Source organism: Neomonachus schauinslandi, chromosome 1 (genome assembly GCF_002201575.2).
Source record: "Neomonachus schauinslandi chromosome 1, ASM220157v2, whole genome shotgun sequence".
NCBI classification, from domain to species: domain Eukaryota; kingdom Metazoa; phylum Chordata; class Mammalia; order Carnivora; family Phocidae; genus Neomonachus; species Neomonachus schauinslandi.
The window spans coordinates 158,242,476-158,257,801 of NC_058403.1; the positions used below are offsets into that span (position 1 = coordinate 158,242,476).

At 47.8% G+C, this 15,326-nt stretch overlaps 1 protein-coding gene across 2 annotated transcripts in view; it reads left to right on the forward strand.

Annotated features, from left to right (window-relative positions):
- The first annotated feature begins 2,977 nt into the window (after nt 1–2,977).
- RAB43 (RAB43, member RAS oncogene family) overlaps nt 2,978–15,326 on the forward strand; it is a 32,768-nt gene continuing 20,419 nt past the window's right edge. Inside the window, exon 1 of one of the 2 annotated variants that reach the window (XM_021695186.1) lies at nt 2,978–3,284. In XM_021695186.1, coding sequence (XP_021550861.1) covers nt 3,081–3,284 — 204 coding nt within the window. In that variant the 5' untranslated portion in view covers nt 2,978–3,080. The remainder of the gene's footprint in view (nt 3,285–15,326) is intronic. The other variant, XM_021695187.1, reaches the window with a different exon arrangement.

Sequence of the window (15,326 nt, forward strand, 5' to 3'; positions counted from 1 at the left end):
GGAGGGAGGAACCAAAGAAGGGGAAGAAAGGTGGCGTTTGTCCCTCTAACCATGAGTTCTGATCCACAGACTGTTGGGGTTACAGCAGATGCTTCAGTTTATCAACTGGGATGGTGTGCCCCCATGTGGCAACAGCACAAACAGTTTAAACTCAGCCCACCCACTGCTAGCTTTAAGAATGTTAATTTTTTTTTTAAAGATTTAATTAATTTATTTATTTGAGAGAGAGAGAGAGAGAGGGAAAGAGCATGGTGGGGGGGAGGGTCAGAGGCAGAGGGAGAAGCAGGCTCCTCACTGAGCAGGGAGCCTGACCTGGGGCTTGATCCCAGGACCCCAGGATCACCACCTGAGCCAAAGGCAGCTGGTTAACTGACTGAGCCACCCAGGCGCCCCAAGAATGTTAAATTCTTGACACATTTTTAAAAATTTGGGATATGCATTATTTCAAACTTGGGGCATTAAGTGAGATATCATAAACAGTTTTGAATTTGAATCGCTCTGTTTCAAATGGGCATAATTCAGTTTCAGATAAAATGCCACTGTGCTACTCAGAAACTTACCACCAAAAGAGAGGAAATGCAGATATTTTTTTAACAGCTTTATTGAAGTATAATTTACACACCATCAACTCCACCCATTGTAAGTGTACAATTTAAGGATTTTAATAAATTTCCTGAGTCATGCGGCCCTCATGACAGTCTAGTTTTATTTTATTTTTTAAAATAGATTTTATTTGTTTGAGGGAGAGAGTGGGGGGTGGGGGGGGGGGGTGGTGAGGGGCAGAGGGAGAAGCAGGCTCCTTGCTGAGCAGGAAGCCCGACGAGGGGCTCGATCCCAGGACCCTGAGATAATGACCTGAGCCGAAGGCAGATGCTTAACCGACTGAGCCACCCAAGTGCTCCAAAAGTCTAGTTTCAGAACATGTCCATCACCCTACAAAGACAAGTGGTAGCTGGGCTTTCTGGCAAAATCCATAGCCAGACCAACATGCCCCCATCTCACCCTAAACCAATGCCAGTCAAGATGAATGTAAAAGCCCATTCAGTTATTCAGCCACATGTCCACCCCACCCTGCAAATGTCTACACTCTTCCTTCCTTTCCCCTTGCTTCCAATAGCTGAGTCTTGGCTCATCCTGGCCCCTGGGCTCACCTTTTCCTTTCTTCTCTCCACCAGTGGCTGTGAGGAGCCACTCTGGGCTGGAACAGATGTTATTTTCTGGGGTTCTGAGCTTTGACATGCCCCAGAGCCAAGCCCAGCCTGTGGAAGCCTTCCATCCCATGTCCTTCTGTCTCCTCCTAGCTCAGAATGGGAGACTATTTCCTGCCCCTCCAATCTGATGTAATAAAGCTGGGCTCCCAGAATTGCTTTTCCTTGTTACTTTGGGGGTTCCTGTCTAACACTGTTGGGTACTTCCCACGGGAGAAGAGTTCACACTGTTCCAGAACAGATTGCTCCTCCATCTTCTCTATGGGTCTGTCTTTGCCTCCTCATCCAGTCAGTCTCTTCCCCACTTGGCTGGTAAGTTTCGTCAGGGATCCTGGTGGACTTGCCCTCTATGGTCTCCTTAAGCTATGGGAAAGCCCTCTTCCCTTTTCTGCTGGGGAGGGTATGGATTTTTGTCTTCTTTGTTCACTGATGTGTTCCAAGGGCCTAGAACAGTACCTGAACCATAGTAGGCATTAATAAAATTTATTGAACCAAGTAGAACTGGAGTCTAAGAGGGCAGGAGTGTTCTCAATTCCCTCCCAGCTGGGTAGTTGGGAAGCCCTTTGTGGGGAGAGGTTCCATTTTATCTATTTCAAGCTTATGTGGGTTCCATTTCTCCCAGGACCCTTGGTTTATGGATTATCTTGGCAGAAGCTGGTCTGACCCTCCACAGAATTCCCTACAAACCTTCCATGTTCCTTTGCTCAGGCCAGTCATTGGTGCTGTTTGGCTGGGTCAGTTCCCCCAAATGGACCCATAACCCCAACTGAGCCAGTCCACCCTGAGCCATTTGGACAGCCGCTTCAACCACTGCTAGGCTGCCTTTGGGGGTTGTGATTTCCCAACTCCTCCTTCTGGCCTTGCCATCCACCAAATGGGCTCTCTAGATCCCTTCTCCTGAGAGTCCTGAAAGGGGGGGTCACGTTGAGGACACAGCCTTCAGGTCCCTTTCCCCATCGGGATTCTGGTCTTCACCCCAGTTTTGTAGCCGGCTTAATTTCCGGCCTCACTGAAGCCTTCTCGTTCCTTGTAGTGGGCTGCTATGCCTTTCCCTTCTGTGTGGGAAGATGGTACCACCTCTCCCAACCCCTGTTGGAGGGATTCTGCCGTGGTTGTCCCCTTCCCAGTGATCCATTCTAGAGGAGGCCATTCTGGGTGCAAGGGCTGGGTTAATGGCCCCAGGCCTGCAGGCCCACCCAGAGACTCCACCGTACCCTTGAGTCAGCTCCTCATTCCACCCTTGAGGCAGCCTGGCCCGTGGCGGTGGGGGGCGTGGCGAGGGCTGGAGGCGGTGCCGTGGGCGGAGTTGGGTTCTGGGCGGACCTAGGGGCGGGGCTGAGAAGCGGAGAGTCCCCGGGCCGAGGGCAGCAAGTCGGTCTGGGGGCGGGGCCGAGAGCGGTGCTGGGGGCGGAGTCTGGCCGGGGCGGTGCTGGGGGCGGGTCCGAGGGCAGAGTCTGATCGGGGGTGTGGCTGAGGGCGGAGTCTGTCCCGCGAAGTGCTGAGGTTAGAGCGGGGATGGGGCGGGCCCAAGGTGCTGAGGGTAGAGTCGGGCTGGGGCGGGGCTGAGGCCGGGCGCGAGGGCCGGACTGGCCCGGAAGGAGCAGAGGGCCGGCCGCGAGCTTTGCGGAGGCGGGACTAGGCGAGTCCCGGGCTGAGCGGAGGCCCGCGGGGCTCCGGGCTGGCCGGGGGCGGGGCGGGGCGGGGGGGGGCGGCGGGGGGGGGGCCGGGGCGGAGCCGGGCCGGGGCCGGCTGTCGGCTGCGCCCCTACTTCAGGTGTTGCGGCGGTTCCACGTCGCCAGGCGGTCCGCGGCTTCCGTGAGCTCAGGCTTCCCTCAGCGTCCGGAGCGCCGGCCCTTCGGCTCCCGCGCGGCCATGGCGGGGCCGGGCCCGGGCGCGGGGGACCCGGACGAGCAGTACGATTTCCTGTTCAAGCTGGTGCTGGTGGGCGACGCGAGCGTGGGAAAGACGTGCGTGGTGCAGCGCTTCAAGACGGGCGCTTTCTCGGAGCGCCAGGGCAGCACCATCGGCGTCGACTTCACCATGAAGACGCTGGAGATCCAGGGCAAGCGGGTCAAGGTGGGAGGCCCGGCCTGGGGTCGCCGCGCGGGGGTGGCCTGGCCCTCTCTGGCTGCCGCGCAGCCCGGGCTCCTACGGGCACCGGGTGTCGACCGGGGCCCCTAGAAGGCGCTCCCTCAGCGGGGGCGGCCCCAGGCCGCAGCGAGCGCCCCGGATTGTCCTGAGTATTCTGGCAAATCTCTTTCGATTCCCCCTTTCCCTTCCTCCTGTCGGAGCAGGCCCAGGCCTTGGGGTCTGGGTCAGGTTCAGTCCTCAGAGCGCCGGCCTTGGGTTGTGTGTGTGTGTGTGTGTGTGTGTGTGTCTTGGGGGTAGTGCGGGGGAGGAGGCCCCGCCCGCCGGAGCTTACACCCTGGGGGCACTTTTGCTCCAAAATAACTTCGCCAGTGGAAGGCAGCAGAGCGCCTCGGAGTGCGGGGGACAGAAGGCCGCCTGGCTGGCCTGACCCTTCCCCACCGCAATCGAAGCCCCCAGCTCGGCCCTGGTGGGGGAACCCGGCCAGAAAACTACACCCCCCCACGACTAGGAGGGATCAGGAAGTAGTTGTTTCTAGGACCGGAGGGCCAAAACTTTTTGTCAGAATTTCCGGCCTGGCCACGCCTCCCTGCAGTCTCTTTGTGGACCTGGTGGTGGAACTTTACTCGACGAGGGCCAGCACTGGGTCCCCTCCCCCAGCTGGAGTTTGATAGAAACTGAAAAGTTCACAGATACCGGAAGGTGGGGGAGAGGACCAAACTTTGGCAATGACTCTGAATAGAAACAGCAGGATGTAGTTGCCACAATGTCCTGGCAATGGTTTGATAAATAATACTTGTGATTAATGAATCAGAGTTTCTTAACCTGGCTACCAGCCCTCCGTAACAGAGTTAGGAGACCGTGGCTAGGGCAGAGCATTGTTTTTGCTCAGTAACTTAACTGAGCTGTGCAGAAATCTTTTCTTTCATGGTTTTCAGTTCACGTGATCTGCAGGACAGCTCTTAAGAGCACTGGGCAGGGGCAGCACAGGGCAAGTGTTATCTCCTGTTATCTCTGTGTTTTCTAGAAGTTGAGCCAGGGTATTGGAGTCCCTTGAGACCTGATGCTCTGGTGCTTTGCGTCCCTGGGCTGCTGTAGCCCTGCTCATGTTTGCCTTTTGCCAGGGTACTTAGCTCTTTGTTTCTGCAAAATTGGGATAATTTCTGGGTGTTGCCTACCTCCTGTCCCTCCATGGAGAAATAGTAAGCCAACAAACTTTACATGACCACAGTGCCTCTAGAGTTCATGTGCCACAGGAAGCAGAGACTCCCTGCCTGAAGGGTTTTGTTTTAAAGAATCTTTTGGGTTTCTGTGTGTTTTTGGTTTCCTTAGGATGGGAAAAAAAAAAAAAAGAGCAAGGGGGGGGAGGGAGCTTTGAGTCATTATTTGGGACCACCCCTTTGGAACAGGTGGCGAGGGAAGGGCTGTAGGATGGGTGGAGTGTGTCTATGGATGTTTGTGCCCTGTGATGATGCCAGCAGCCAGAGGGAAAGCGGAGTGCCTAAAATATAGGCATAAATAGCAGTGGTGTTCCTGCAAGCTGTCGGCCTTCTCCTGCACCCAAGTGTTTGTGGTGGCTGGGTGCTGACGGTGGTCAAGGAGGGGGCAGGGTGTTCCTGTTGACCTGGCAAGATAACAGCCTGTGCCCCAGTGGAGCCCAGGGTGTGCTGTGTACCCGAACGCAGGTTATGCAATGCGGGGCAGGCATTTCGTGATTTCTGTTCCTTATGGTCATCTCCACGTTGTTCTCAGGAGGCCGCCGGGTGGGATTGGGATCAGCACGGGGTAGGGATGGTAAAACCCCTCGGTAGTTATAACGGCTGACCCTCTTGAGAGGCCGTTGTGTGCCAGCCGATGTGCAGATGTGTTCTTATTAACCCTGTACTGGCATAGGACAGGCTGGCCCCAGGGCACAGCCAGTAACTGACTGAAGTGGGCATTTTTCTTCCAGTGTTTCTGACTCCATAGCATCGAGGGCTTTCCCCTATGCCAGACTGCTTCTTAGAATCTGACTGGAGTGGGAAAGTCTTTGGCATTTATCTACCTCCTCGTTTTGCAGTCAGAGAAACCTGGGGCTCAGGGTGCTAAAGAGGCTTTGGATTGAAACTGAGCAGCAGTGAGTGGGAGACAGTCCATCAACAGCAGTTTTGGGGCTCTACTGACTCAGCAGGAGCAAGTCATTTTTGCTTTCCGATTCTGTTTCCTCATCCATAAGATGCCTCGGAGGTGCCTTGGTTTTTTTTAAAAAAACTTCAGGTTTGTTAGAGTTAAATTTATACTCCTTAAGCTTCACCCATTTTAGGTGTACCGTTCTGTGAATTCTTTTTTTTTTTTTTAAGATTTTATTTATTTATTTGGCAGAGAGAGACACAGCGAGAGAGGGAACACAAGCAGGGGGAGTGGGAGAGGGAGAAGCAGGCTTCCCGCCAAGCAGGGAGCCCCATGCGGGGCTCAATCCCAGGACCCTGGGATCATGACCTGAGCCGAAGGCAGACGCCCAACGACTGGGCCACCCTGTTCTGTGAATTCTGACGAAATGTATACAGTCCCATAATCACTACCACAATCACAGTATAGAATACTTCCAGCAACCCACAAAGTTCCCTTGTGTCCCTTTGTGTCAGTGTCCTCCCTTCACCCCAGCCCCTGGCAGTTACCGATCTGTTTTCTGTCCCTATAGTTTCAGCAGTGTGATTTTTTTTTTTTTTTTTAAGATTTTATGTATTTATTTGACAGAGAGAGACACATCGAGAGAGGAACACAAGCAGGGGGGGTGGGAGAGGGAGAAGCAGGCTTCCTGCCAAGCAGGGAGCTGGATGCGGGGCTCGATCACAGGACCCTGGGATCATGACCTGAGCCGAAGGCAAGACGCTTAACGACTGAGCCACCCAGGTGCCCTCAGCAGTGTGATTTTAACTGGAACCTTTGACGAACCAGATTTTATTGTTATTGTTCCTGCAGAAAGTGTGACCACATCAGGGATTTTGTTTAAAACCTTTCCAGGAGCTATCTGGGGCCGAGCAAGGATCCAGCATGATCCCCCAAAACTCCTCTCCTTGTTCTGCAGCTTTTGTTAGAGCTTGACGAGCCCAGAGATAGATCACCTGGTGTTTTTCCAGCTCCTCTGAGCTCCAGTGCTTGGGGGTGCTGTGAGGGTAAAGGGGGAAGGCCAAGAGGCCACAAGTTCAGAAGGGCCTTAACTAGCTTCTCACCCAGCCAGAGCAGAACCACTTTTATCCAGTTCTATATTGAGGTTCCACTTGTTTTTATTTGGCTGAAAAGTTCTGCTGCTAAAAAAATTAAAAAGTTTGCAACATCACAGATCTAATTAAACCCCTTTATTTCTATAGTCACTTCCTGTTGCAACCAGAATGACATCCATACTCCTCACCTGAAGAAGTGGGCCCCTGTCTGCCTTGGCTGATTTACTGCCTTCCCTCTGCCCCTCACTCACTGCTCTCTAGCCTCGATAGCCCTTTCTGTCCTTCAGACATGTCTGCCTTGGGCTCTTTGTATCTGTTCCCCTGCCTGTCATAGCATATCCCTACATCCCCCTGTTGCTTCATTTGGCTCCCACTGCAAATGCCTCCTCTTCAGAGAGAGGCCTTCCCTGACCTTCTGGACCCTCTGTCCCATTACAGGGTGAGTTCAGGGGTAAGTTCATAGCACTTAGCAGGACTTGAAATGACCTCATGTGTTGGTCTCCTCCTGTACAAGGTCTGTCCGCTCCTTGAAAGTGCAGGGATTTAGTCTGCTTTGTGGGCCTGTGAGTCCCCGCACCTACAACAGTGTTATATGCATGGTGCATAGTACATGTCTGGGAATTGATTTTTATTAATAGAGGGGAAGCTGAGGTCAAAATAAATGAAGTGACCAGCATGCCTAAGGCCACACACAAATCAGGGGCAAAACCAGGACTTGAACCCAGGGTCTGCCTGGGTCCTAAGCCCAGGGCTCATTTTTACACTTGCCACCCGTCTGAGTCCCTCTGAGTTCAAAATGATGACCCTGGGAATCTGCAAGTTAATGAATCTAGTAAAAAGGCATTTGCAGCCACTGTACTTTGAGAAACAGTGTGGACTTGGGTATTTTATAGATTTTTCAGTAGTAAGGGTTGAAGCCCTAGCAAGTTTCAGGATGTTTGTCTGCTACCAGAACATCTAGCCAGCTCTGAACAGCTCACCTAGCCTGCTGTGCTGGTTAGTAAGGCTCCATATAGGGTGATGGGTTCCTGTGCCCACCCCATGTGGATTCACACAGCTCTAGCTATGCAAGTTGAACTTCAAGAGCGAATCTGGGGGGGGTGGGGGGCTGCATCTTCCAAACCAAATTTCAAAGGTGTAAAAGGGCAGACAGTAAAAAAAATAAAATAAATAAAAAATCTCCCTTTCACCTTTGTCCTCCTACCCCGCAATGCCCTCTAAGAAGAGGCAATTGGTGTTATTGGTTTCTTTTCTATCCTGAGAGTGCTATTGCGAATAAAACCAAGGAATTACAAATATGAGGACTTAAATTATTTTGGCCATTGTTACTATTTTCCTCCTTATCTCAGACAGATGATTTCTTAACTCACCCTTCCCCCACCCTTTGCTCCCCACCCCCGCTGCCCCCCAACCTCACTATCCCCCAGGAAATATCAGCCGGTTCTAAATCCTTAAAACATTCTTACTGCTCCTCTACTCTCTCTTATCTGGGACAACACAAAGGCCTGTTATGTAAACTCGTTTTGCAGATCGCTGGGGACACAGACCTCAAGTCCACACACAGAGGTTAGCCTTGTCGAATTGTACCCCCTTTATTCAGCTCTCTGTCGGGTTCACTCTCCCCTTATTGAGGATGTTGCCAGATCTCTCCTTCACAGAGGTAAAGTGTATGCCCTTGGGCCTTGGCTCTCAAGCTTCCCTAGGCCCTACAAGTACCTTTGTTTTTGTAGCTGCTCCTGGCACTTCCCAAAGAGGGGGCAGGCAGGGAAACAGGAACTGCCTTCTTTTTAAAGTTTGCATCTTTGGTCCTTCCAATCAGGGGTCTGATTTTGCTATTTGGATCAGGTGCTTTTCTGATTTGGATCTTATTAGTTTGACTTTTTCAGTTTTGATCAGAAATAGCATAAGGACTGTTAGATTAGAAAGAAGTTCTGGGTCATGCTGGTTGTCTGGAGAAATCTGTTCTTGAGGCCAATGACAGCCATCCCGTTGCAAAATGAGCCTTGCCTCCTGAGGTTTCTAACAGTCCTGAGGTAGCGCGGGTTGTGGAAAGACAGTGGAAGGAGGGCCAGTGTTAGACCCACGAGGCACCATCTTAAAATCTTGACTTTGCCATGTAGTTCTTTGGGCATGTGACATCATTGCTTCTAATCTGCTTCCCTGTAAACCTCTTAGCTTTAGGGACCTGGCCCATTGCAGATCATTAGGAAATGGGGACTGACGTTGGTGTGGAAATCACCTGGGAGAGAGAGTGGCATGGGGCTTCTCAGCTTGGGTGCCCAGCTGACCTTGTGCAAGTCACTTCACCGATCTGTTACTCCATCAGTGAGCTGCAGAAAGAATCCCTGTCTCACCTACCCACACAGGGTTTGCTTGAGGTCACCCTGTGAGAAGGACCACCATCTTACAGAGCGGGACATGAAGGCCTGTATGTGGCAGATCGGAACAGAACCTGGCCTTCTGGCTCCTGGTCTGGTGCTTATTCTCACTGCTGTGCTATGCCCTCTCCCACTGGTAGTATGCGCACAAACACCACACACGCACGGCAAGGTTTGGGATGAGTTTACTATCTGGGCCGTCATATATCACTTATATTTTACATTTTTTGTGTGTTTTGATTAGCAGTACTGTATCAGCATCCTAATGCCAGGTGCTGGTTAAACAAACAAATCCTTATTCATTCAGGTGAATTGGGTGAATTGGTACATATGGCTAGTGTGAACAAACGAAAAAGCCCATCTTCTAGAATGGCTTACAAAACGCTGTTCCGTTGAACATAGAGCAACAGAACCCGATCTAGTGCTGTTAGAGAGACGATCTCTCCAACCTGCTGTGATAAATTGATAAGCAAGGACCATTGCTCATTAATAACTTCTGTATCTATCCCATGACATACATGGACTCCTCTGATCTTACTTGTACTCCTTTGCCTTGTAAACCTCCCTCTCTTGGACTGGAAAAACAGGAACTTAGTCCTACATGAGGTAGGCAAACATTGTGAGTTCTTCGAGGTTTTCGCACCTGTTCGTCAGTGTTTGAGGTGACACCGTCCCAAATTTGGAGTGTGACTAAGGAGGAATGTGACTAATTTGTAAAAAAAAAAAAATAGCAACCTAGAACCTGATGTGTCCATGGGTGCTGCCCCTTTCAAAATCGTCTCCTTGAGAAATTGTGTGCGTATTTCCCCAATGTTTGATCAGCTGTGACGATCCTTATTCACATTCTTCAGAGCCTGCAGCTCTTCCTTCTGGCAGGTCCTTCAGGGGTGTATTTGAGAGTGTTCCATAGTGGTAGTGTTCTTCGGTCCAAAGTGAGGTCTAACCATAGAGTCACAATTCTGGTGCACGTCAGTCCAGGGGGCTTGCCCAAGGGCCCTGACAGCAATTGCAGTGTGTGTTGGGCAGCGACAGGTCATTGGAGTGTGTCATCTCTTGAGGCAACTGCTTTTTAAGGGGATGCTGGTCATCTTGATGCGAGAGGCCTGAAAGGTTGGCTTCCAGCTCACAGCCCATGGTTAGTGGGTTAGGTTAGCTGATGTGGATGGTGTTGGACCATTTCATCACTGAAGGATCCCATCACTCACTGAAAAAAAAAAAATCCTATAATTTCCAGTCAGGGAATCCCCACTCCTGCCATTTTGATGCCAGAGAAAGATGTAAATTAGATATTTTTTAAATTAATTGATTAATTAATTTAATTTTTAAAAGATATTTATTTATTTGACAGAGAGAGAGAGAGAACAAGTAGGCAGAGAGGAAGGCAGAGGGAGAGGGAGAAGCAGGCTCCCCGCTGAGCAGGGAGCCCAATGTGGGGCTCGATCCCAGGACCCTGGGATCATGACCTGAGCCGAAGGCAGTGGCTTAACCGACTGAGCCACCCAGGTGCCCCCCAAATTAGATATTTTTAAAATGAAAAATATTCTGGGGCACCTGGGTGGCTCAGTCGGTTAAGCATCCAACTCTTTTTTTTTTTTTTTTTAAGATTTTATTTATTTATTTATGAGAGGCAGAGGCAGAGGGAGAAGCAGACTCCCTGCGGACCAGGGAGCTTGATGTGGAACTCAATCCCAGGACCCCAGGATCATGACCTGAGCCAAAGGCAGACGCCTAACCGACTGAGCCACCCAGGTGCCCCACCATCCAACTCCTGATTTTGGCTCAGGTCATGATCTCAGGGTCGCGAGATCGAGCCCCAGGTCAGGCTCCATGCTCAGTGGGGAGTCTGCTTGAGATTCTCTTTCTCCCTTTGCCCCTTTCCCCAACTCATGCTCTCTCTCAAATAAATAAGTAAAGAAATAATCTAAAAAAAAATTAAAAATGTTCCGTTTACATTTTCCAATGAAAAGCTTTGATTTTTTGTTTGTTTGTTTAACTTGTTTTTTTATTTTTGGGTTTTAACTCTCATGGGTACACAAATAGCAGCAGATGATTTCATGATAAAGAAAGTAGAATTTAGCTGTCAGAATAAACTTCAGTTTGCTATGAATTGTTAATATCTTCCGTGTTTACATTATAGATAATGACATAGAAAAAGATCGGTTTTATAAAATATGTGAACATTCTTTGAAATACATAGAAAAAAAATCTATTTTATTATTGAAATCACAAGGTAAATACCTCAGTGTAAACTCTGACTCTAGGGTTTTCTTTGGGTTCTTTTCCCCAGAATAAGCCCTTGGTAAGTGTTGGCTGAATGAACAGAGAGGGAGGGAGAGAAAGAGGGAGAAGGGAGAGCCTTCTAAACAGGAAAGGGTATCAGTAAACCTCTGCTTGAAGGGTTGGGTTCATGCAGGAGCTTAAGGGCTCCTGGCCAGGGAGGGGAGATAAATGTCAGGTGAAAACGGGAGACCTTATAGGAACTCTGTGTTCTGTTTTGTTTTGTTTGATTTTATGACTTTTGAGAAATAGTGTCACCATAGTGCAAGTTGATGGGGAAAGTTTTTGTAGACTGGTTTGCTAAAAAGCCTAATCTCTTAAAATTTAACTGGCAAAGTTTGGCTAATTTGATGTGAAACAGTCATGGTTGGTATTTTCAAGCCTAGTGTGAAAAACTCATTAAGTATTAAAAGGACTCCAAGCTATAGAATTCCAGCTAGATTCTTCTTTTTGCCTCTCAGGGGTTCCCCTGCCTCTTAGGAGGAGCGTGATAATGGATGGAAGGCCGTGGTGTGTTAAGATGTTTTGGGGCAGTTTGCTCTGCGTGTGTACATGTATGTATACATCAGCAGATTATTGTTTTGCTTTACGTGAGTTGGCCTTACTTGACTGTCATTTTTTAAAAGATTTTTAAAATTTATTTTATTTATTTATTTTTTTAAAATGTTTTATTTATTTATTCATGAGAGTCAGAGAGAGAGAGAGAGGCAGAGGCAGAGGGAGAAGCAGGCTCCCCACCTAGCAGGGAGCCCGATGCGGGACTCGATCCAGGACCCTGGGATCATGACCTGAGCCGAAGGCAGACGCCCAACCATCTGAGCCACCCAGGCGCCCCTAAAATTTATTTTAGAGTGAGTGAGAGTGTGAGTGGGGGGAAAGGCAGAGGGAGAATAGAGTCCCAAGCGGACTCCGCGCTGAGTGCAGAACCCGAGGTGGGGCTCGATCCCACAACCCCGAGATCATGACCTGAGCTGAAATTAAGAGTCAGACGGATGCTCAACTGACTGAATCGCCCAGGTGCCCCCCTTGACAATTTTGTCTAAAGTAGCACTCTACCAAGTTCCTTAAAAAAAAGTCTTTATTGAGATATAATACGTATACCATAGAACTTTCCCATTTAAAGTGTTCGGTTCACTGTGGTGTTGTATACTCACAGAGTTGTATAACCATCACCACAATCAATTTTCAGATATTTTCATTGCCCCAAAAGAAACCTGCTACCCCTGAGCAGTCATTCCCATTCCTACCTCCCTATAACCCCTGGCAACCACTTGTCTACTTTCTGTCTCTATAGGGTTGCCTGTTCTAGACATTCCAGATAAATGGAAACCTACAATATTGTGGGTTTTCCTGTGTCTGACTTCCTTCACCAAGCATAATGTTTTTGGTCTTACTTGCCTTGCTTTGTTTTTTTCTTCCTAGCACTTACTACCACCCCACGTCTTGCTCGCGTGTTTGTTCCCAGGCCCAGGAGGGCATGTGAGCTCTGCTGTGTGCCCGCACTTAGCACTGCACCCTCTCTGTTGTTGTTGAATGACCTACATGAAGCTCTCTGCCCTCGCTGTTCAGTGACTGACTTTCTGCGTCACAAAGTATGTCTCGGCCTCTGTTGGATCTCTCTCCCATGCCGTCTTCTTAGTAATTTGGAAATACATACGTCCTGTCTCTATTCATCTTGTTAAATGTTAAATACATATTCAAATTTATATTTTCCTACCTGTGGTCTAGAATTAGTATTTATTTCTTTGACCCTAAGAGGACAAGAACCTTGGCACACTTTTCCTCCCTCCTCATTGCCTCCCCACCCCCAGTTTCCACATTGAAATCACCTGGGATTCGAGGGCCAGATCATTATTGATTTTTTTTTTTTGACATTTTGCATCAACAGTTATTTTAATTCCTTTAATTTATTTAATTTATTTAATTCCAAGTTTTATTTATTTATTTTTGGTTTACTGTTTTTTTATTGCTTTAGTTCATTGGCATTTTGCTTGAATTGTTCCTCAAGTGATTCTTTCAGAAAGAATCTGTAAGTGACTCTTGAAATCAAGTGACCCTTGATTTCTAATGTTCTGAAATCTTACCATAGTGTACCTAGGTTGTGGGATATTTTTTCATTCACCTTGCTCTGAACTCAGTAGGTATAACCAGAGTGAAAATTCCTGTATTTCTAAAGGTCTAAGGATTTTTTTTTTTAAGATTTATTTCTTTATTTTAGAGAGAGAGGAGCAAGCAAGCATGGTGGGGGGAGGAACAAAGGAAGAGGGAGAGAGAAACCCAGGCAGACTCTACGCTGAGCGTGGAGCGGACATGGGGCTCGATCTCAGGACCCTGAGATCATGACCTGAGGCAAAACCAAGAGTCAGATGCTTAACCGACTACATCACCCAGGCGCCCCTAAAGGTCTAAGGAATTTTTAAAAATGTATTTGATTAGCTCCTATTCTCCCCTCTGGAGCTTGCATGGTACAGGAGCTGGAATTTAGGGTCTGTTCTTCACATCTCTTATCTTCTCCATCTCAACAGCGTGGTGCTCTATTGTGCTGTGTTCTGGACAAACCCTGGGCTTCACCTTCCAGTACACCAATTTCCTTTTCAGCTGTGTCTGTTCTTTTTTTTTTTTTTTTTAAGATTTACTTATTTTAGAGAGAGAGAGAGCATGAGTGGGAGGGGCAGAGGGAGAGGGAGAGAGATTCTTTTTTTTTAAATTTTTTAAAATTTTTTTTAAAAGATTTTATTTATTTATTCATGAGAGACAGAGAGAGAGAGAGAGAGGCAGAGGGAGAAGCAGGCTCCCAAGGAGCAGAGAGCCCGATGCGGGACTCGATCCCAGGACCCTGGGATCATGACCTGAGCCGAAGGCAGACGCTTAACCATCTGAGCCACCCAGGCGCCCAGGGAGAGAGATTCTTAAGCAGACTCTGAGCACAGTGCTGAGCGCAGACTCAAGCTCATGCTGAGCGCAGAGCCCAACCCAGGGCTCCATCCCAAGATCATGACCTGAGCCAAAATCAAGAGTCAGACGCTTTAACCAACTGCGCCACCCAGGCGTCCCTCAGCTGTATCTGTTCTGACCATTCATTCCATCTCTTGTTTTATTTTGATAATTACAATTTTAGTTTCCAAGATCTCCAGTTCATTCTTTTTCATATCAGTAATATTTTCATTCTGCAGATATTATTAATACTCTTATTTTTCCCAACTTTTTGTTATGAAAACTGTCAAGCATATAGAAAAGCTGAAAGAAGAGCACAATAAACCCCAAACCTATCCTCCACCTAGATTCAGCAGTTGTTCTGTTTTACTCTGTTTGCTTCGTCTTTCTGTATATGTAATATACCTTTTTTTTAATTTGAAAGTAAGTTGCAGATAACATGATATATCACCCCATAGCTCAACATACAATTTTTAAGAATGGGCATGATTTTTTTTTTCTATTTTTTAAACTCCAGTGTAGTTAACATACAGTGTTATATTAGTTTCAGGTATACAGTATAATGATTCAACAGTTCTATACATTGTTCAGTGCTCTTCGTGATAAGTGTACTCTTAACCCCCTTTATCTATTTCACCCATCCCTACTCCTATCTCTGGCAGCCACTAGCTTATTCTCTGTATTTAAGGTTGTTTGTTTGTTTGTCTCTTTTCATTTGTTTGCTCATTTGTTTTGTTTCTTTTTTTTCATTTGTTGTGTTTAAATTCCACATATGAGTGAAACCATATGGTATTTGTCTTTCTCTGTCGGACTTATTTTACTTAGCATTATACCCTCTAGGTCTGTCCATGTTGTTGCAAAGGTCTCATTCTTTTTTTATGGCTGAGTAATATTCCATTGAATATATTTACCACATCGTCTTTATCCATTCATTATGGTTGGGTGATTGGGTTACTTCCATGTCTTAGCTATTGTAAATAATGCTTCAGTAAACATAGGGGTATATATATCTTTCAGAATTAGTGTTTTCATTTTCTTTGGGTAAATACCCAGGAGTAAATACCCACCAGATTATTGGATCATAGGGTACTTCCATTTTTAATTTTTTGAGGCGCCTCCATACTTTTTCCCACGGTGGCTGCACCAGTTTGCATTCCCACCGGTGGTGTGTGCAAGGCTTTCTTTTTCTCCACATCCTCACTAACACTTCCTATTTCTTTCTTTTTTTTTTTTTTTTT